Genomic DNA, 22,288 nt, shown 5'->3' with positions numbered 1-22,288 from the left:
TAAATTAATATTGGACACATGGTAAAAGAAAGAAGGAAATAAAAAGGTTACCAAATAGTTCAGAAAGTGCAGCTATAAGGAACAGATCTGTTGTTTCTGATTGGCTGTCTGCCATCATTTGCTAGAGAACATCGAGAATGAGAGAGATAGAAAAAAAGGGAGAAGTGAGATAAAAAAGTCTGTTCTTTATTTTTACACTTTCTGTAGCTACATTTAATTGGTCTGTTCTTTTCAGCTGCACTGCTGAACTGATGCAATAAGTTAGAGTGAGAAAACATATACTTGTCTCATTTTAATTTATTGCACCAGTTCAGCAGTGCAGCTGAAAAGAACAGATCAAATATTACACTGCCAGCGCTGAAAAGATATACGTGATATAAACTATATTTTTGAAAAGATATACGTGATATATAACTATATTTTTTTAGATATTCTGATATTCATCGCCTGTATTAAAAATTTATAGTATACGTAGCATGAACTATAGATTTTCATTATAGTGATGAATATCGGAACGCACCCACAAAAATTTTTTAATGCACCTCAGTGTAGTAAATGCACCTATTAGTGAACTATAAATATGGCGACATCCGTGTGACACACGTGCGGATAAACATACGACGATGGATACGACTCATAAATTAAAGAAAATACGTAAGCGGAAATTGCAAAATGAAGATAAAACATCGAAGAAAAAGGCAAAGATTAACGGTTTCGTCGAGAAAGAAATTAAACAAAATATAGCGGACAGAAACATAGATTTCGAGGAAAATGACGCAAAGAATAGTACTTGCAATGCAATGCAGAGCGAATTTAACGGCGAATACTTAAGAAAACTGCTATCTACTCCTAATTGTTCCTACGCTCTGAGAAAGTTTGTGACAATCTGCAATGAGAATAAAGAGAGCAATCTTACAGGAGAGTATCTACTTGCCCATGGCAGTGTTCTTGAAATCGTGAAGCTATTGGATTCTTCTGATAGAAAAAATACTGATATCCTCACTATCTTCTCTGCAATGAATATTTTACTCATGAAGTATGTCTTTTAAGATAATATATTTATTATTATTATTATTATATAAATTTATTATTAAGTTATAAATTAAGTTTTGTATATCAATTGCATATCAATATTTAGAATTTCCAAATATCTCTTTTCTAGAAATGATAGAATATATAAGAATATATAAGATTAGAATAAGAATAGAATAAGATCAGAATATATAAGTAATTTAGAAATGCGTTTATCTACTTACAGAATCTTGGCTGACTATCCTGAGCACCAAAACAATGCAGTAGAATCTTGTCGTTATCTACTGAATTCACACATGTCCACCATACATTCCATGCTCTCAATTCAGAGCAATGCCAAGCAACGCAAAGTGGTGTTGAAGTTGCTGGCAGCAGTAGTATCCTTGGGTAGCAATCTCTCAAGAGAATTGCTTGCTCATTTGTCGCTACAGCAGCAAGTACTAGAGAGTCTGGTACGACACAGCAAGTATACAGATTCTCAGAGCGTCAGAACATGTTTCATTTATTTTGTCCTTGCTTTTCTTGTGGAGGGAAACACATCTGTGATCAAAATGCTGTTGGACAAGAACAATCTGCTCTCTTCTATCTTTCCAGACCTCACATATGATTCAAAAGACATTATTAACTTGGTCTTGACCACTGTGAGGACATACGTGCTGGAGAACATCAGCATCAGTAAGACGATAAAAATTCACATCTTTTCTTCATCTGTTGTGTTAAATCTGATTTCTCTGTACAATTGGAAAGGCCCGAATAACCGGTCCAAGAATGAAAATCATATTCTTGATAAGAGTGAAGAGTTTCTAGCAGATAAGGAGGTAATTTTAACAAGTGGATATTAGCGACTTTTGTTGTTTTTATCTTATTAAAATATTTAAATCTTTATATTATTTTTATTTATTAAATTTTATTTAATTTTTATTTAATTTTTATTTAATTTTTTCCGATTGTATTTCAGGTCATTAACAACGTGGTTCATGAGTTTTTACTCACCCTGCTAACGTCACATCGTTACGGAATTATTTTTCACGACCGAACACTGGGTGGTTCGCGAAATAGGCATAATCACATAGTGCATATAGTTCTGCAGAACTTGGAAAAGCCATGGGAACACGAAAAGCCATCAGATCTGGTCGTTAAAATAATGAAAGCTTGCCCGGATTTAATTCGTTTACAATACAGCAGCATCGAACCGTTTCTTGAGCCGCGAGTGTCATCCAAATGGATTTGTCTTCTCAGATTTGTTAAGAAGGTAAATTAAAGACATCGTTTGCACGTATGTTGCAAATAATCGTTCTTCAAATTTTTCGTCTTGATTTACTAAACTTTTTCTTTGCAGGTAATCGAATCTGTCGATCCAGTCCTTTGCATCAAGACCTGCTCTATGGAACTAACTACCAACAATTTAATAAACACTCTACTGTTCCTAACGGTTCCAAGTGCGATTATGAAAAGTACCATCTTACCAGGATTAGATCACGACAGTCTCTTGGTTAGGCATGAAGCTTTGACTCTTCTTTTAGCAATAGTCCATCAGATAAGAGCTATTTCTCTGGCCGCAAAGGAATCTTATAAGACTATTGCAGTTCAAAGTCAAATAACCGATTTTGTTCTGAAATCCGTTCCCAACTTAGAAGCAATTTTACGAACGTGGAAGCGAGCTTTCGAAGCTGACGCCAATGTGACAACTCCAGAAAACACAGAAAGCACTCAAAACCCAGAATTGATAGACCATCTCAATATTATCTTGAACATTCTTCACTCATATAAGGACGTGTGTCCGGCATTGTTGGATGGTTCGACTGATATGCAACCAAGTGTTCTGTTGACGAATTTGAACAACCTCGAAACTGACAAAGACGAAGCAGAAATAAATGCTAACAAGATAAGAGGCATGAAAGTCAAGGCGATACAATTCCTACTGTTTGTGGACGCTTCCATTTTCGCGTCCGGAGAGAAGGTCTTCAAAGAAGCTCTTCTCTTTCTGATATCTCTCATTCGTCGGAAAGCCATACCAGAGAGTTATGACACTGCTAAGTCGTTGCTAAACGCGACAGGTTTATTCGAAGCTTGCGACGATCAAGTAGATATTTGGATCAATGGCTTCTTAGTAATAACTGATCCTAAAGAGTACGAGGAATTGACAAAGTGGTTTATGTCTGTTCTCAAAAGTGCTGTCAGACATACTGATAAATATATAAACAGTATAACGCAAGCAGAAGGAGCCATAAGTGAACGAATGACTAATTTTGACGTTAAAAAGGCAAAAGATATTATTGATGAACTATTCAATAAAGCTAATGAAGCTTCTACAACAGAATCTTTAACTGAGGAATTTAATCTGCGTACGAAAAAGAATAATACAATTCACAGTGATATTAATAAACTCAATGAAGAATATCCAAGAAACATCACTGAATCCACAACTGATGAGTACATAACGCGGATGAACGAGCAAGAGATCAACCTTAATGTTAAAAAGACGGGAAAAATTATCGACGAATCATTTGATAAGAGAAGCAGCAATGGATCTCTTGATAATAATGATCACTATATTTGTGCTTTTTCTACATCAGGCTTAATTAATGGGCAACTTGTTGATCTTGACGTGGACAAAATTAACATAAATAATGATTCGTCCGATAAGTTTGACGAGGAAGATTTTAGTTTCTGCAGAATACAAACTTGCACGTCGGTGTCACCTCTTTTATGTTGTGCGCTTCAAAAAGCGAACGAAAAAAGCCCCGTTTCAGCTTATTTGTCTTACGTGATGGTCCACAGTCTGCACCATCAAGTTGTCCCGGAATTAATGATACATATGACAACAGATTTGTCCAATTTGCCAGTCTACAAGTACCTTCAAAGTTGGTTGAGTAGTAGCAAACCAGTTTCTTTAAAAAACAAGCTGCCGTCTTTAAGATTACTGCACAAAGTGAGTAACACGTTACTGGCAAATACTGAAATTGACATAGCCGAATTTTCTAAACTGTTCGATGGCAGCCTTTCATCATGTTGCTTCAAATATGGTGACGAAGAGATTACAATTAAGCACTCTTTGTCTTTGTATGATATTAGAGTTTTACTTAAGATGACTACGTTTTATTTGGCGCAATTGACACAACGAGATGTCATGCAATATAATCAGAATGAAAAATGCAAATTCGTATTTATACTTTTATTAAACATTGCGCAATTCATGAATCTAGAAAACCCGTCAGTACTTGAAGAAAGCGCAATGCATATCTTCACTCATCCTATTCTGTTGCATTACTTCACTCCATTTTGTGGAGAAACACCGAAAAACTCAGTGAAAGGCATGTTCACTGAAACTATTATGGAAATCTGCAAAGTTGTTGTGCAGTTACGGAAGAAATATACCGACAGAAAAATGTACACTCTTTTCTCGGCATTTACAGACAAGTTCCTAGCGCAATTGAGAAATATCATTGAGAAAAATCCTCTGGACTCTTGCAGCAATAATTACGATATTGTCATTGAATTGTTAAGAATATTGCCGTTGAGAGCACAAGACGTAGTAAATTTACTGTTTGCCTTGATGAAGTTAAAGGAAACTGCATTTATTTCGAGCGATAAGCGAAATTTATCCGTGTTTGGGCATATTTTGCCAATATTGCTAGATATATCATGCAGCAAAGAATCGATATTGTATCGTGATCAGTATAACGTTTTGGACGACAAATTTGTGGCGAAATTGGGCTCGTGTCTAGTTTATTTAAAATCTAAAAAAATTAATCACGTGGAAAAATGGGAACAAGCTTTAGCAACATTCTTGTCTACCTTCTCAAGTAACATTCGCAGCTTCAGCAAATCCACTTTTGTGTGTTTGTTAGCAAAAGGTATTACTACATCCACAATCCAACTAATAACAACTTTAATTACCAAAAATACCAATCTGATCCCATCACTAGTGGGATACTTCCTTAAAGGAAATAACCCGAAGCGAATGAAACAAGGCGATGTGATATTCCCGATATTGGGCAGTAATTTGCAGTACAAATGGAACGACAACTTTCTTCGTAGTCTTTACGAAAGCTACAGCAGCGATATTGCCGCATATTTAATCGACCCGGGAAATCCTGTCTGTTGGATCGAAGAAAACATTGCAGCAGTTGCCTATCTGATCGAGAATACCTTCGAACTTACCTTATGCGAAAAAACTTGCGACGATATTTCTCAGAGCGGTGATAAACTGGACATGGTATCTGTCTGTTTCATACAGTTGTTAGAAAGTTTGTATAAGAGGTATGAAAGTCTGATAACAGTCAAAGAAACGCCTTTGATGAATCTAATAAAAATACTTTTGTATATAATGACCACGACGCTGAAAAAGGAATCAAAGAACGTAGAAAAACTTCAAGTTTTATGTGAAAAACTAGATAGTGCAGTAATTTGTTTAAAGAAGTCCAAATGTGAGTTCGTCTTCAGTTCGCTCAGCAAGAGCTATTCATGGCCACAGTTCACTCGATTTTCCTTAAAGTTGAGTCTGAAGAATGCTGAGAACGATGAGATTCGATCAAGCATATTGAAAACTCTAAGTAGCCTCTGTGATATTGCGTATAGAGATAACGCTGATGACGAATACACAAAAACGTTGTTCGAGATGGCGACATCCCATTCAGAGTTTGTTAATATCATGCTTGGGTCATCTAATATTAAAGGTGAGTCTGTTCACGCGATATATTCCGACTGTGTGGTTGTTTGCTTATTATTTATAAGATACTATACTGATAAAATATAAAATATTATATTGATAAGACAATAAATGTCTCTTTACTTTGTGGACTAATGATGACTTTAATCGTTGTTTGACTACTCCTTGATTACAGGCAATTTGGTCGACTTACTGAGAATATTGACTCGGAAAAATTATTCGATAATGACTGTTTCTCATATACCTGTTTATCTCGCAGCCTATAATGCCACCCTCAGCCACACTGATCAGTGTATTTTGCAGGTATGAGTCGTCATATATATTCCATAGTTACAACCAGTTATCGTATAAAAAGAATAGAAATCATAATATTATTTAATTGTTACAGATCCTTCAACATTATGAAGCTCAAAGTATAAAAATTCATCAATATTGGCCGTATTTGTGGGGAAACACCGCAGCGATACGTTACAGCATAAAAGGAGAAACGGACACTGCTCTCTGGCGGCAACCATCCACTTCTGAAGTATTTAACTTATTCGATGGGGACATGGTCAGCGATACCATAAAGAATTATCCCGTTCACAGAGCATTAAAGGTAAGAAAATTTTGATTTAAACCAGAAATATTACTTATCTTCTTGTGGACCGTAATTAGAATTTTTTTTTGTTTTTTTCCCTTTTTATAGAACGACAACTTATATGAAAACAGCAATGTGTACGATCCGGCATTTTATTTGCCTTTGCTATGCTCCTTATTGGCAGAGAACAACGTTGTCGCATGCCACAAAATAAACCATAGTGGTGCATTAGCATTGGCGCTTGCTGCATGCTGCAGTGATTCGAGTGATGTTCGAATGGCAGCGTACACAACTATCTCAAGATACTATTTTCACTTAGAAGCATCCAGGTACGATAATAATCTGATAAAACAGTACATTACAACACATAGCTAATCTTCGTAGCTAAAAGCTGATAATCCAATTTTCTAATTCACTAAGGTCTAAGGAGAAGTTGCTGTGGATGCGATTGATCGACGCTTTACGAAATGGTGTCGCATCGTTAAAATATCCATTAAAAGATGTCCGTTTGAGTTGTTTGGTAACCACCTTTCTCGCCAGAACTGCGCTAGTTGCCAGTCAACCACTGCATCCGCTTTACTCGCCACTGCATACCTTCCTAATGGCCAAACCTGCGTTGGATCTCGATACCATACCCGAACTGTTGCAACTGCTACACAGTTCGCATGTGGAGCACAAAGCGCATCGGCATTGGATTTTGGAAAATATCCGAGACGGTATCAAAGAAGAGGCCGACATAGATGTGGCGTTCAAATGCGTATTATTTAAAATGCTGCTAGACTTTCACACTTGCATACTTTCGGATACCAAGAGCAAGGTAAATTGAAGACAATTCGCTATTTTGTGTATCGAATTATCGATGCGATTGATGTAAGACGAAATGAGAGTCTCTTTAATTGAATGCATGCATTAGTAAATTAAATATAAAATATCTGCCACTAATATCTGATCTCCAAATTATTGATTTAAATATAAGTTGTTTCTTGATTTTTCTTTTTAGAAACTTATCTTGGAAGTTATTGTTTCTACCACGAAGATTCCGAAATCATCCTTACTCCTCACGCGAGGATATAGTGTGTTACCATGGCTGTACGGGATTATCAACAATTCAAGCGTTTGTGAAACGGAAAGTAACACCATTATTATCATAATCGAGAATCTGTTGAATAGTTTAAATAGTTTAACGGAAGATACTACTCATTACAAGTATCTGCTATTTAGCATCCTTTCGAAATTAAAGATGTATTTTCCTAGAAACGCAACAAACGAGTTAATCACTCGTTACACAAATATTCTACAACGAGTAACTGTAGCGAAAAATATAAAAGAATTCCTGAGTAAACAGAGCTTCAACAAGGTTCACAAAAAGTGTTTTAATATAATTAATAATAATGATAAAGAATAAATGTTATTTTTTAACATATCAAAATGTAAATTATCTATTTATTTACCTGTATATTTAACTACTGAGAAAAACTCAGTAACTAAAAACATTCTTCGTATAAAATGAAATAATTGTATCTTCAATCTTCAGAGATATATCAAGAAAAGAGAGAATAAACACATGTATATGGTGTTGCTGCAAAGTTTGTATCATTTTATTGTATTTTCCTACAATTTTTATAAATTTTTAAAAAAGAAATGAGAAAAATAAATAACTTAATTACTCCAGATTACCAACCTATGCATATATCTTTCTTATTTGAAAATCTTAAATTCTTGGATAACATGTATGGATTAAGACATCCACATTACGTTCAAGGTAGTGTTGTGCGTGGTGTCTCAGTACCAAAACTACCTCTTTTATGTTTAATTCCGGCCCGATAGGTTGTCCCTGTTTAAACAATTGTCCTTTAAAATTAAATCTTCCGTTTGATCTCAGTATAGTACTCTCCAGTTCTAAGCTTTCGTCCTTAGAACCTTGATTAAGCTTTTCTATAGCATATTGCGCGTGGCTAGTCGTTAAGGCCAAATGAACAACCGTATTCTGATCATTTTGTGACAAAAAAGCGGTCTTCGGTTCTCCTGTGCTCATTGAATACCGCTCTACGCTGTCTTCGGCACCGGTCGCTGTTGGGTCTATTACGTGACCTCTAGGATGACCTAAAATATTAGAGTCATAGCTTTTAGCATTTTGCGAGTTGTCCAATACAACGCCAGCGTCTACAGATGAGGTTCCACAGTAACGAGCTCCGCCAATCATTAGAACCATATCACTGTTGGTTCCTTCTAATCGAAGGATCTTATCCAGCCAGTCAGCCAACTGCCGAGCGTTGCCTTTAAGGCTTAACATTGTCCATCTACGAAGTTCCGACGGACTTAGGCCGGTTTGTGAACCGATTACCGAAAAGAGGCAACTGTTCAAGTCGATTTGAGTGTTATCGGGGTCTTTAGCTTGCATCAGAGTCCAATGGCCTGAACAACGATCCAGAAGAGACTTAGTCAGATAGAGACGAAGTAGAATAAATTTGATTTTTAATTCTTAACACTATAAATAAACTAGACTGCAAACAGAAGCACTTTAAAATAGCATTTTAAACTGTTCTCAAAGAACTTCTGAATTAATGCGCGCTAATATAATATATTAGAGTGAAAGAAAGTATACTTGTTTCACTCAAACTTGTTACATTAGTGCTCAAGTTCTTCGAATATGAACAGATCTAATAAAGTGTACATTCTAGTAAGTTGAAGACTCGCTTCACTTTTGTTCGGAGTCCTTCAGATATGAACTGACCTATTCCTCCTAGATCGTTTGCATGGTATTCAATATTTATCGACGGTCCTATCTTCTCTTTGCCAATGATACTGTTCAAACTGCTGTCAGCATTCCATATCTTGATGGATTTTCCAATTATGTTACTTAAAACGGCAATATGTATCAAACCAGCTGGTCCATGATGTTCTAAGTCCTCAATGATACTTTTGGCGCGTTTAGTTCTACGAATGTAGTCTTCATTTGCCCAACTGGATGATCGCATTCTACGCATCTTTCTATCGCGGATATTCTGCGCTTTGTCCATTTTTTATTTTCCAAGAGTAAATAGTTTTAGTTTCCAAGAATTTTGTGAGAAGGCGGAATCCGTTATTGCATCATTATCAGTTGATTGGTTTATAATTTAAATATATGCACAAGCTTCTAAGTCCAGCTTCTCGTGAAAGAAAATACAGAATATAACTCGTATAATAATATACAATGAGAAAGATAAATGTGTTACCGATGTGTCATTTATAAAAGAAAATAGCAGAATTAAGAAATTTGTTTTTTCCGCAGTTCTAATTTTCGGTAGCAAATATTTTTAAATCTGCTCTCAGAAAATTATGCCATCAGTTTTAAAGAACATAAGAAGTTTTGTTGTGATGTGCTGAAAATCGCGCGGGATCATATTTTTTGATCATTCTTTCGTTGCTTTGATTTTATACAATCTTATATTTGTCAAATCATGTTATGATTTACTAAAATTAATAGATGAAATTATTCAGTAATTACAATCTATATATATAGAAACGCAAGAATATATTTACATACCCATTTTTGTTTTGCCTTTTTTATAGATTATTCATTGCGATATTTTATAATTTTTGTAAAAGTTTGTGAGAACTTTCAGCCAGCATTTTCTTTTGTCAGCCAAATTATTTTTCTTCTTTTTACTTAAAATTTTTTTGGTTTAACATGACGAATTACCTGGAGCAACTTTCGTTGCTTTGTAATTGTTTACCGTGAAATTGGTTGCGTTCCCTCATAGCGATTTTCTACTAATTATTTCTTTATAACAAATTTAACGCAAACTTACGAATTTCTCATTTCAATATCAAAATTTTTTTATTTCTATTTTTGTTCGTTCATAATAGTGAATTATTTGACAGAATTGTATTCGAATTGCACAATCGAATAGTAAGTAAATTTCTTCATATATATAAGCAAAGAGCCATCATTAGTTACGCCATTGGCTGATACATAACAGATTCGTAGTAGTCGGAGTAGTCCGGTTGTCGGAGCGAAACGGCGGGGGTGCGAGGGAACCTGAAGAGGATGACGTTGCACCGGCAGGTATAGTGGGGAACAGTGCCGTCTAATGAACTGTAAGTTGCCCACATTCAATTTAAACGAGATATTTAGATATCACATATAATGTAAACAATACCTTTCACCTATATAATTGCTTATGCCTCTTATTAAGTACGATAGCTCATCATTTCCGTAAATAGACGAGCTAGACGAAAAATCAGATTTCTTATTAAAAATCAACTTGCAATGTATCTTATCAAACCGCCTGTTTCGAATCGTCGTAACAATAGCACAAACTCGACGTTGACTGAAACTTATTGCCATTAACATTAATTATTATACAAAATGCTGATACAATGTCGACTTATTTATAATATCGTAAAAAGCCGTAGAAATAAAATAATGACTTGATATACTTTGGACATGGAATCTGTTTATATTCAAATATGTGTTCTAAATAAGACATCCTCCTTTAAACTTTAAAAGAAATTAACTAATAAATTACGCCGACCAAGACGACATAGCCTGCGGTGGAATTGTATGAACCTTGAGTCAGCTTCTGTCGGCTCCTTCTGCCTTCTCCAAGCAGAGCCACTCCGGTGAACTCCGTTTTTCGGCGAGTGCAAGTTTCACTGAGTCGACATCTTGCGCCTGCCCTGGTCTGGAGAACCGCTCGCTCGCGATTCGCGGCTTTCTCTCGGCGCGACCAGTCTTGGTACGGCCGCCTTTCCGAGTCTTCCGGTCGAAAGAACGCGTCCTCGAAAGTGCACATCGAAAAGTCCGTAACCGCGTCGACACGCAGCGCGAACGTAAATTCGGAGTATGTTGTCGCAAACGAGAAAATTACGTCGCGCGGCCGCGTGTGCACACGTGTGCTTCGCGTTGGGCAAATTCGAGTGATTTTTGTAACTTTTCGTGCTGGGAATGATGGGAATTCGGCAGAGAAGGGTTGATTTTGGATAATCGGAAAGGTGATTAACGAATAGTGACTTCAGTAGTGAGGAAAATTCCTCGAGAGAATTTAAGAAAAATTCTTTGCAGAATCCGGCAAATCACTTTCGGATCGAATTCGAAAATTCACTTTACACGAATTCAGCGAATATTTTTTTACGAAGATCATCTGACTTTATAATTCGCTGTAGTGTTAAAAAGCGATCGTTTCGAGACGTATTGTTGTGAGAGGTGTCGAAGTATGTGTTGAAAGCCGTAAAAATCTTAATTTATTCCCAACTCATTACTTCATATTACCGGTCTCGTGATTTCTTTCAAACGGGACCTTGATGTATTATTTACATCTTCTTCTATCACATTGGATGGCCGACGCGGCCAGCTTGTCCTACGCGTTAAAGTCTCCGCCGGGACAGTCGCCTACTCAAGCTTTAGTTTGCGCTAAAATTGAACATAGTCATTGAATTTGATTATGCATTGCCAAATTATATTAATTGCTTACTTACTTTCATATTATTGGTCTCGTAATTTCTTGCAAACGAGACGTATCAGATATATTTGCGTTTTCTGTTGTAAAACGACCGACTGTTCTCATGACAGCATTGAAATCTCCACCGGAACATTCACCTATTCGTATTAGTTTACGCTAACAGTAAACAGTCGCACAATCTGTTTATTTAAGTTGCCAAAATGTTACATTGATTATCCATTTGTATTAAAACTTACCTATTGATAACATTACGTGTGTATCTACGTGTAAATGTTTATTTGAAAGAAGAAAAACGCTATTGTGTTCGTCGCTGGCTGGCCTCTCTTTATTGTCAATCTCTCGATAATAAATATATTAGATTTATTATTAGTTCACGACTATTATAATCTTCCATGTTTACTTTCTAATGTTACACAACCGATAAAGAATCATCCGAAAGCTGAGCTGTTGCAATCTGCGACGAACTCTATTTTCCTAGAAAAACGTTAAGGTGCCACGTTAAAGTTGACTATCTTGAACGTTATACCGTGACAGATGATTTCGTCGTAAAGTAAATCCTATCGGGCCGAGTACCATTATACCGACGATGATCCGCTATACCTGGTGATCGACGATCTTCGTGTACTACGTGATATCCACAAGAAAGCCAGTTCTGCTGTGCGACAATTCGTTCGGAGTGTTTCGAGCTGGCAGCGATGTGTGGCTTTGTGCTTCTTGCTCGGCAGTAGATTTTGTGAAGGACAAACTGTCCATCTGACGTTCCGACACGGATTAAGGATTACTCTCGCCAGCGATGCCTTTTGGATAAGCGTATATGGCTGGTAAGTGTGCTCATGACTCGGGGGAGTCAGTTGGCAAAAACGTATAATGATCGCAGGAACTTATTGTATTTCCAGCGTTAATTCTACAAGTTGCTGCAAACATATCCAAAACATTTGTTGTTGAAAACGTCTTCAATATTCCACTTTACGTCTACTTTGATCTTCTGAAGTCTGTATCAATTTCTTTTGAGCTCTTTTATCCTTGTCAAAATTTTTCTCCCTGGTAAAAATTGCGCACACAGAAACAGATAGAAACGAACAGAATTTCTATCCGTTTTTAACTGTAAGCTATCCGTCCTATCTTCAAGTACAACATGCGGATAGAAAATCTGCATTTAGCAGTAGATTCTATCCGTTTCTGTCCACAATTTTTACGAGGGTAATCTATAGAGATGTGCGAATCAAAGATTTTTATATCGAATCGAATCGAATAAAATAGAATCGAATCGTTGAAAGAATTTTTGCTTAATATAATCATTGAATTCAACATGAAAATAATGACTTCAGTATGAGAGAGATAACATTGATCATATGTTCATCATATGATCATCAATTCATTTTAAGGTAAGAAATATATAATATATTTCAGTTTCAGCCTTGAAAACTGCGCAACGTCATATATCAATCCGACAGTTGTCGATAAGAGTTTATCTAGAAGCCATTATCTTCTTATAATATTTTTGAAGAAAATCTTAATGTACAGCAAACTTTTCAAGTCATGCTAATTCCCGTAAGGCTGGATGTCTTTAATAGTACTTCGTTAATGCTAATGTGCGCGATCCATATTCGAATCTTTTCGATTCGAAATTTTCAAATTATTCGGACTCGAATCATAGGGATTCGAATTTGAATCAAATCGAATTTCACTTTATTCGATTCGATTCGAGTTCGCACATCTCTAGTAATCTACTAAACCTTTGTCCACAAGTCCTCTTTAGAATCTATCAGTGATATTTTCTACGTTTCTTGTTATTTAGAGATTCTTGGTAGGATTTTATTTTTCATGTATTAAATATACACCAATTCTTCAGAATATACAAATGTCAGTTCAGGTAGGTTAAAAGTACGGCCAAAATTTCTACTAAAAAATTTCATTCAATATGGAACGAAGAACAAAGATTCGTTAGCATTCAACGCCTATGAATTTCGTAATTTGCAGAAAGACCTGTATTATCTTTTTAATTATTCCCAATTGAACGCAGTTGCGAAGTTTATGGGTATATTTAATTTATCAACAATATGCGCTGGGACTTTGTAATTGATCTAGGTTATACAGTCCGTTGGAGCGTCCTGTACATCCCGAAAGGTTTACGTGGAAGGCGCAAATACCGGTTTCGCGCGAGTTACACGCGCGAGTATTCGTTCGCGTGCGCACGTGGTGGTACATGTGTACGTTCACACGTGGCGACGGCGCCGCGCTACTTGCTCGACAACACCGTGCGCCACGAGTAAATTATGCAATCGTATCCGTCCGAGTTCGAAAAAGTAATATAAATGCCGGCTGATGTCGACGGAAGCGTCAGCGATCGCTTTCTATCCTTGGACGTTTCTAACTCTCTCTCTATTTGAACGAGTTTGCTTCAGTTGCGAAAGTGTGAAGTTAGATTTAGAGCCAATTTCTCAATAATGTAGCTTGAACGTAGACTTCAACTTTTTATACTCTGCTTAAACGTTGGAACAGAGCTCACATGTTGGAACAGAGCTCAAACCTAGATCTAAATTAAATCTAAATCTAACAAAGTTTATCAATTTAAATCCAAATTCAAATTACTCTTAAAAAACCAATCTTTTTGAATTGTCTGCTGCACACAATTGACCGTCTGAATATCACTTCAAGCTTTATTCATCAAATTTGCGATTGATTTATTCGGACTCTTAGAATAGAAAATTATTTTGATAACAGTTCACCCATGACGACCGATAATCTTGGCCCTAATCTGGTTTTCTTTCTGGTCGCGACGTTCAGACACCTCGTGATGAGGGCGGCGCGGTTGGGTATAATTTCTACGTTTAATCCTCGAATGAAGTGGATTTCTCGGCTCGCGCCGTCATTACGACGTAGGGTCGTTTCTCGCAATGCGAGGCTGGATAATGGCCGGAATGCACAGGAATGCGCGAGAAGGGGCGGACGAGCGGTTTGGTCGAAGGCAGCGAGACGACTGAGTAGATAATTGCCGGGTATTCCCTGGGTTAGGGCGCGCGCCGCAAAACCCGGACTCTGCCTTTGTGTCGCCCGTTTCTCTCGGGACGGCCACGCGTGGATAAAATCGCAATGCGATTGCGAGTGTCGCGAAAACAAGGATCGCCTTCGGTTAACTATTACCTTCGTTGACGCACACGAAAAAAGAGATGCTGTTGAATCGATAGGATTGGCCAACAGCGCCGTAATTGGAGTAAATCTCCTTGACTCAATAGCAATTATTGAAGCTAATAATAAAATATAAATGCCAATACCCGAATATGTATTAAATCCTGGACACTCTTATTGTTTTGGTTTTTAACACAAAATGTATATACATATATTGAATATAACCAATCAAGGTAGGTTTTATGAGGAGAGTTGATTCACATTGTGTATGTCATAAAAGACTGGAAAGATTTGTTCTATTTAGTCAATACGTTATGTCGAACATTATCTTTCCAAAAAAAAATTATTATTCTCCCAAAATTAATATAAATATTCGCTCCAACATGAGCAGTTAATTGCTTTAAATATAATTTTATTTAAAGACCAAAACAATAAGAATGATAAGAATTAGTTGTTCTTCAGAAGTCGTCGGCAACTTCCAAATGCCAGTGAACTGCAAGCAACCGTAACATCGCATTAATATTATAATTTCCCACTTAACGATATAGCTATTATACACAACGTGTATTACATTACACTTACATTGTTAAATAGAGAATTATAATCTTGTCGTAATAGTGCTATTATTTGTTTATAGACGCCATCTTTGATATTCTCGTTTTCTCTCGTCTCGACGAACAATCGATCAAATCGACGAGTAATCATTCAGTATCTAATGAGCATCTAATAGAGAGGGACTCTCCTTGCGTGAGAGATCTAGAAATTGAAATTGCTAGGATCAAAAGACGCAGGTTGGCAACCCTTTCCTGGGCGTGGTTGACCATGCAAGGTAACACATTCCGAAGATAAACGAGGTAGGGTGCGTAAGCGTGCGTCTGTCTTTGATACTAATAAGTTAGTATCAAAATAATACTAAGTACTGCCGGTTGAGATACGAGATTATTACCCGAAGTAAATCAAATGGCATATACCGACCGGATGATTTATGGGTGCGGGGTGTTTCGAGTGGCCGATCGAAGGGGCTTCACACTTCAGTCGCTTCGGCAGTTAATCCATTTCTTCAGTAGCCTATCTCCCTTTTTTCTCGAGATATATATTTTTCCATAAGTTGGCACGTTCTCCAAGGTTCGAAGGAATTATAGCGGATTAATGCGCTACTTCGCGAAGATGCTGTTTATGACCTCCGCTATCTCGCTCATGAGCAATTTATGTATATATGTATAGATATGCGGGAAACAAGAAGAGGATGCGTGACAAATATTCCAATAAGAAGCGTGTGTGTTGTGCATTGCCGCCGCAGTCGGACATGTCTCTCCCGAAGCTCCGAGAATTTAAGGCCAGAAGGATATATCGATGGCGCACCCAGTGTGATTCTATTCGCACGACCATTAGGGTAGCGCCCGAAGTGGAGCGGAACGCACCGCAACGTCGTTTCGGTCGATTTCGTAAAAACGTGCCGGCTGATGCGTTCCGGTTAATAAAATTAAAATACGTAAGAGTTTGCCGACGACAGAATGTCTGTCCCATTACGTTTTGCTAGGAAGTACAACCGATTCAAAATGCAGCTACGGGCATCCCTGCCTGCAGCGTAATACACCTATATAACTTGTTGCACCACAAACAGATATATCGCAAAGGATAAATTGCTCACGGACGACGAACTGATTGTGATCGATAACCTTCTTCGACTTGGGTTGCGCTAAAACAGCGGGATATAGCCGGGCCCCTTATGACGGAGCGTCATAACTTCTGTAAAAAATGAACGCTGTGATAAATACGGCGCGATGGAAACGTTGGACCATGAGGAGATTATGGCGCGCCGATCATTTATGGCGACTCATTGCGATTGGATGGCGGCTTATGGAACGTATAAAACCCGCATCACACGGCTTAACAGCAAGAGCAAAGTTTAAGATGAAGATGGCTGGCAGAAATAAAAATGGAAATCTACAAAAATAAAATGCAGTAATAAAGGGATACTAAGACAGAAGCTTAATTTTAAGATGAAGATGGCAAAAATAAAAGTTAAGATCTACAAAAGTGAAATGAAGCAATAAAAGAACTAAAACGGAATTTTAGTTTTTTTTTTTTTAGTAAAATAAAAGAAAAGAATTATAAATGTGTGTGACGCTTCGGGTCTTTCGCGTGCATCCACGAAGCCATCTGTTATATCCTGCCGATGCCACATCCTGTCGTCACAATTTTTAAGAGGCAAAACCTACGCGAAATAACCATGTGTCCCTTTCTCCCTTTCAGTTCACCAAGATGGCGGATGTGCATGATTAATGGCGGGCGGAGACCGGCAATTTTCGAAGTTCCCTCGCAAATTTCCTTCTCGCTAGTCGATGATGTGCTTTCCGTATGCAGGATCATAATTAACAACGACCTTGATACGGTTGGCGTGGTATTAAGTCGTTAGGTCGGCTGTCAGCGAAACCACGATTGGAAACACTTACGACGGCAATTTTGTTAAGCTGTCGTCGATGATATTGCAGACAGGGCTGTTTTCTAGAAGAACTTTATAGTCTACGAGATCCTACACTTTTTTAGACTCCTACCGTCATGAATTTTAAGTACCTCAGTCATCAGTATTACTCTGTAATCGTAAGAAAATATATTTACGACATTCATGCTTTATGTATGTGTGATTATAGTCAACCGATTGAGAAATTTTTGTAATTATTTAATATTCAGACAGACGCTTAATTAATCTTTGTTTATTTCATTTTAAATATAGTTTTCACTTGAACGAAGTTCTAACAAGACACTTAATCATTTAGGTTTTCAATATTGAATTTTAAAAAGACATAAAAAACAGGAGTGCTAATGGTTTACATACTGCTGTGAAGTTGTTCTAATCTCACTGATGATGGAAAGACGCGAAATACAGCTGGCTGTGCTTGTAATGATACCGCGACGAGATCACGACAGGAAACACTATGATTCGCGAGACGCACTATCATCGATGCCGTAGATAAAATAAACACGATGAAATTGCCGGTTCTATAACCGCCACGACACCGGTTACCTTTTATCGGCGAGTTTAGGTTTTGTCGCATATAAGAAGAGGCACAGGCAAGAGGAAGCAATGTGATTGGGAAGAACACGTTTTCCCCCTCTTCATTTTTTACTCAAAGCAAGAGCAACTATAGCAACGGCTGAAATTCTTCTGAGAGAGGGCGCATTCATGATATCTTCGGCAGATTACTCCTGCAATACTGATTCTGCCCGAACTCTCTTTCCTCCACTTCTCGCAACAGATGCAGCCTGACATTACAAACGAGTTTGGGCAGCATTGCTCTAAGAGTATTAGCTTCAACAGCGAAAACCGCACTCGCGCACGTGCATCCGCAGTCACTCGCGCGCGTCGGCACTTGAGGGCTTGACGATACGCGGTTCCGTCGTCGCGTGCCGCCTGACGTTTCGAATTCGCTGCCATGGCGCGTGACCGCGTCACGTGATGGTTACGTTAGGCCGGATAAGACGCGCCCATTTTAAAACGGGTGCAGCGGCGGCCAGGCGCAACCGTTCTGCCGCAAAATATATCTAAAGAGTTCTCGTACCAAGACAATGTTTAAGACTCATACAGCACAGAAGCTTTCAGAAAGATTTCAGAAACACTGAAACCTTTCTGAGATCTTTCTGAAATCCTTTTCAAACTTTTTTGCTGTATGGGAAGCTAACAGCAGCCTACACTGTTAAATCCGTAGTGACAAATTATACTCAATTTGAGTTATTTTTAACCATTCCTATAAGTCGCCACTGCTCCTACTAAATATGTCGTTAATTTAACTAATGTAATGGAGTTAAATAATTTAACTTAAGAAATGTATTAAATTTGACTAAAATTTAGTTTATTTTTTATTATGTGGACGTTAATGTAACCTTTGTTTTAGTAAAAAATGACTTAATATTGTTTTAAATGGTTTGATTAGATGTGATTGTTTTTTTAAACATATGTTTTGTGTTAAAATAGTAAATTTTGACACACATAGTTAAAAATAACTAAATATTATTTAACTCAAAAAATTGGTTTAAATTTGACTCTCCAATATTTAACAGTGTATACATAAGTGTACTAGTGTAACCATCCATATAGTTCTCTTGATTAATAAATTTTATATTTTTGACTATGTAAGTTGCAAGTTTTTTACTTGTCTAATTACGCTACTACGTATAGTACTGTGTATAGGCTTTTAAACATTCTCTTAATTGTATATCATCAGTGCCTTTTCAACTCATCTAATTTTAGTTTTTGCATGTTCAGACTCGAAGGATAAAGAACAAACACTGAGACGCAGCGTGAGCAATGTTTTTGGGATTATTGTCAAAAGTTAACGGAAATTCGATATTTCTGAAACGTCATTGAGACATACGCGTTAAGTGCATTTTGTTCTTAAATCACGAGGATTATCCGTACTTTTTCCTTAAGTTACGTATTAATTCACACCTCGGTGGTACATTCGCGAGTTCAGCTGCTCGTAAATCCACTCCGCCGGGTACTTTCGTTCCTCCAGCGTCGGCATGGCGTTATTTCTGGAATCGTTACGGCTCCAAAAAGAAGTAATCGCGACCGAGATTAATGTTCCAAACGGACGACGGGCTGCGCTCCGTCAGGGGAGCGTAATAGTCTACCTCATTAGCAGACGCACTTCGGATCCTAGATCATATACCGCCGCACCGGGCACCAGGATAATTTACTGTCCGCGCGTTACACGGATTATACGACAGGAACCCAAGCGGCAAAATAGATATAGGATGATGAAAAATTACATGCGTAAACTTCAATACTCGGAACCCTCAGGCTGATTCGACTTCTTCTTAACGAAAATTTTCATTGATTTGCAATTCTTATTTGTGTCTTCAAATGTTAACGCATTAAGTGCTCGATAATCTAATTTAATAATGTTAATTTGGAATATTGTTCTGTTTCTTATAAGTTATAGAGCAAAATAGAATTTATCAAATATCGTTTTCTTCTCGAGATTATTACAACTAACGTTAATGACTAAAGTCAATGGACTTATTCTTTCTTCCTTTGCTTTGTTTTCGTATTTTGTTGTTATTGTGTGTTTTCTTTCTTTTCGAGAAAGAAAGGAGAACTCTATTGTCTCCGAAAACAATGGCGCTGCGTACCTTTGTTCCCTTTATAAGACGTGCAAGTCTGACAGTTCCGGCCACTCGACTGTAACAGAATATTAATTTAATGCCTAATTCCTGCGTGCGGCATTTTATGCTGAAAATCAAGCAAGAAACATTCTACCTTTTGTCGTGTTATTAGCGAAGAGTCTCATTTTAGCGTGTGTTCTCGGTGAGAGGAATATTAGAATTTGGACTTATTGGAATTATATTGTTCTTGAGTCGTCTGCCATGTCGTCTGTTTAAGTGGCATATGATTGTTTTTTGTTGCAGATGCGCGACTGGAATGGCAGAAAAGTTGCGCGAGGCGGCTGCTCGTGGCGACGTTGCTCGAGTCACACGCTTGCTCGACGAAGACATTAAACCGCTGCCCGACGAGGTATAATCCTCCAACCCTTAAAACTCTTAGAAGTATATACAAGGTGTCCGCATCATCCGAAATTTCTCATTACTGACTCCAACATCGTTACAATAATTTTGCAATTAATAGAGCGAAAATTTATTATCACGTTTGGATTAACTGTCTTCTTCACTTACGTTTTATTTTTATATATTTTCTTATATGTGAATGTAAACTCATTTTCTATATGAGTGTAAACTTACTTAATTTCTCACTCGTATTTAGAAAATGCTGAAAAAATAAAATATTATGAGGTAAAGGGACGCCAATAAATTATTTAATATAATGAAATGCATATCGTGAAATTAAATTTCCCTCTTGTAATTGCTCGCGACATTAGCTGGAAGGAAAGCTCTATTAACGGCGTGGAGCGGCGAGAACTGTTGCGACGATATATTAATTTTGCCTATTAATTAATTCGCCCTCACGCGGCACAGCTCTCTCAGTGTTGCTCACGGTTGCATAGATAGCCTGGGTTAGGATGAGCTAAGAATGCAGATAGGCATGCTGGCGCGATATACATTTGTCAAATGCGACGCGAAACACGAACGAATGGACCACCCGATCGATTATCCACGCGCTCATTAAGGTTGCTTCTGCCTTAATTGCGCCGATGAAATTAATCGCCGGCAAGACTTTTTTCCGTCGCTGCCGGGCTCGATTTATTAATCGTCGCTCCGCCGGAAGATGACATTCGACACGCAACCTCAGCAACGCTCCAGAACAGTTGCAATAAATATAATTTACGAGCATAAATACAGCGGAATTAAACTGATATCGTGTTAAATGTGAAAGTGTATCAAATTGATTCACTCATATATCGTGAAAAGTTGAATCGAAAGAGTTAATCCTAAAGGGGACGGAGATTTCGTGATGAGATCATTTGTATCGAGAGAGGATTAGGTTCCCGATGATGAAGAAATTGAATCGGTCATCACATACAACGATAAAATATTCACTTTCGAATGTGTTTTCGGCGCACGGTTCTTAATTAGCGTGTTTTATCGAGCACGCTTGCAGGCACGAGCGCACGAGGATGTTCAGAATTCCTGTCGTGTTTCAGAATGGCCGGGGGCCCCTGTTGCTGGCCGCGGCAGGTGGTCACGTGGAAGTGTGCGAGACCCTGTTGCTGCGCGGCGTCGACGTCAGCACCGCGGACGACGTGAGTAGTGTTGTATAAATTTTCTCTTTCATGTATTTTTATGTCCCGCGTAAACTGGGAAAATATTCGTTCCGAGATTAACGTCGATAGTCAACCGGCTGATTGACCTCTTCATCTCCCTCGAAAGCCTCAAGTTTCGGCTTACGAGTGCCCGATTTCGAAATAACCGGTCACTCAGGACAGCCAGGTGATGCCCGAAGAACTTTATCCGATTAGTCCGGGTAGTGACCGAAATACCTCAACATTTGACTACTAAAGATCGACATACATTGGAAATATGTATTAACAACGCCGATTGGAAATATGTATCTCAACATCGATACATGCTATAACGGGGAATTATGTTAACGGAGAATTATATAATATATACTATCACTATAAAATCGTTAACCAAACAAATAGTAGTTACAAGTGTACATATGACGTCCGCGATGCGCGTCTCAAGAAGTTAGGAAACCCTATTGTGTGAATTACCATCTCTACTCCTGGTCTGTCCGATTGTGGCCGGATCCTTTGCAAACAGATTTCTTGCAGTTCTCGAGGCTGCACGTACGACTTCCGGTCATGGGTCAACTAGAAAGCGCCTCCTTCTCGCTTCGTCCCTATCCCTTCCTTTGATTCCTTCTCCACTCTCTCCTCTTTTTCTCTTTCGTATATATATATATATATATATATATATATATATATATATATATATATATATATATATATATATATATTCTTTTTTTTT

The 22,288-nt window shown here is 37.7% G+C and overlaps 3 protein-coding genes and 1 long non-coding RNA gene across 5 annotated transcripts in view; 2 read left to right on the top strand and 2 right to left on the bottom strand.

Moving 5' to 3' along the window:
* The first annotated feature begins 565 nt into the window (after positions 1-565).
* On the top strand, positions 566-7,874 carry LOC116843297 (nucleolar pre-ribosomal-associated protein 1). Its single transcript, XM_032813619.1, has 9 exons — positions 566-1,036; positions 1,259-1,850; positions 1,991-2,284; positions 2,372-5,711; positions 5,880-6,007; positions 6,093-6,302; positions 6,393-6,613; positions 6,705-7,101; positions 7,285-7,874. The coding sequence occupies exons 1-9, from the start codon at positions 624-626 to the stop codon at positions 7,687-7,689; spliced, it is 6,000 nt and encodes a 1,999-aa protein (XP_032669510.1). The 5' UTR covers positions 566-623; the 3' UTR covers positions 7,690-7,874.
* Positions 7,860-9,992, bottom strand: LOC116843298. Its single transcript, XM_032813620.1, has 3 exons — positions 9,811-9,992; positions 9,019-9,430; positions 7,860-8,699 (listed from the first exon to the last, which is right to left on the bottom strand). The coding sequence occupies exons 2-3, from the start codon at positions 9,302-9,304 to the stop codon at positions 7,996-7,998; spliced, it is 990 nt and encodes a 329-aa protein (XP_032669511.1). The 5' UTR covers positions 9,305-9,430; positions 9,811-9,992; the 3' UTR covers positions 7,860-7,995.
* Positions 9,993-11,423: 1,431 nt separating this feature from the next.
* Positions 11,424-12,479, bottom strand: LOC116843291. Its single transcript, XR_004377870.1, has 4 exons — positions 12,329-12,479; positions 11,965-12,202; positions 11,745-11,884; positions 11,424-11,679 (listed from the first exon to the last, which is right to left on the bottom strand). It is a non-coding gene; the product is annotated as an uncharacterized LOC116843291 (long non-coding RNA).
* LOC116843289 (ankyrin repeat domain-containing protein 6) overlaps positions 12,401-22,288 on the top strand; it is a 20,489-nt gene continuing 10,601 nt past the window's right edge. Inside the window, exons 1-3 of one of the 2 annotated variants that reach the window (XM_032813601.1) lie at positions 12,401-12,549; positions 20,270-20,375; positions 21,460-21,558. In XM_032813601.1, the coding sequence (XP_032669492.1) occupies positions 20,283-20,375; positions 21,460-21,558 (192 nt within the window). In that variant the 5' untranslated portion in view covers positions 12,401-12,549; positions 20,270-20,282. Of the gene's footprint in view, positions 12,550-20,269; positions 20,419-21,459; positions 21,559-22,288 lie in introns of both variants that reach the window. The other variant, XM_032813600.1, reaches the window with a different exon arrangement.

This window comes from Odontomachus brunneus, unplaced genomic scaffold (assembly GCF_010583005.1).
Source record: "Odontomachus brunneus isolate Ranch 3 - 2012 unplaced genomic scaffold, Obru_v1 Obru_scaffold_031, whole genome shotgun sequence".
Classification (NCBI taxonomy): domain Eukaryota; kingdom Metazoa; phylum Arthropoda; class Insecta; order Hymenoptera; family Formicidae; genus Odontomachus; species Odontomachus brunneus.
The sequence above is the reverse complement of the archived record's forward strand: the minus strand, read 5'-3'. Positions and strand labels throughout refer to the sequence as shown.

Bases quoted from the DNA above. Each gene is read 5' to 3' on its own strand.
- LOC116843298 (XM_032813620.1), bottom strand. From the start codon at position 9,304: ATGGACAAAGCGCAGAATATCCGCGATAGAAAGATGCGTAGAATGCGA. The intron at 8,700-9,018 runs GTCAGTTCATAT...ATCGTTGTTCAG, and splicing joins AAACGATCTAGGAGGAATAG to GCCATTGGACTCTGATGCAA.
- LOC116843297 (XM_032813619.1), top strand. From the start codon at position 624: ATGGATACGACTCATAAATTAAAGAAAATACGTAAGCGGAAATTGCAA. The intron at 2,285-2,371 runs GTAAATTAAAGA...TTTTCTTTGCAG, and splicing joins TTCTCAGATTTGTTAAGAAG to GTAATCGAATCTGTCGATCC. The intron at 6,008-6,092 runs GTATGAGTCGTC...TAATTGTTACAG, and splicing joins CTGATCAGTGTATTTTGCAG to ATCCTTCAACATTATGAAGC.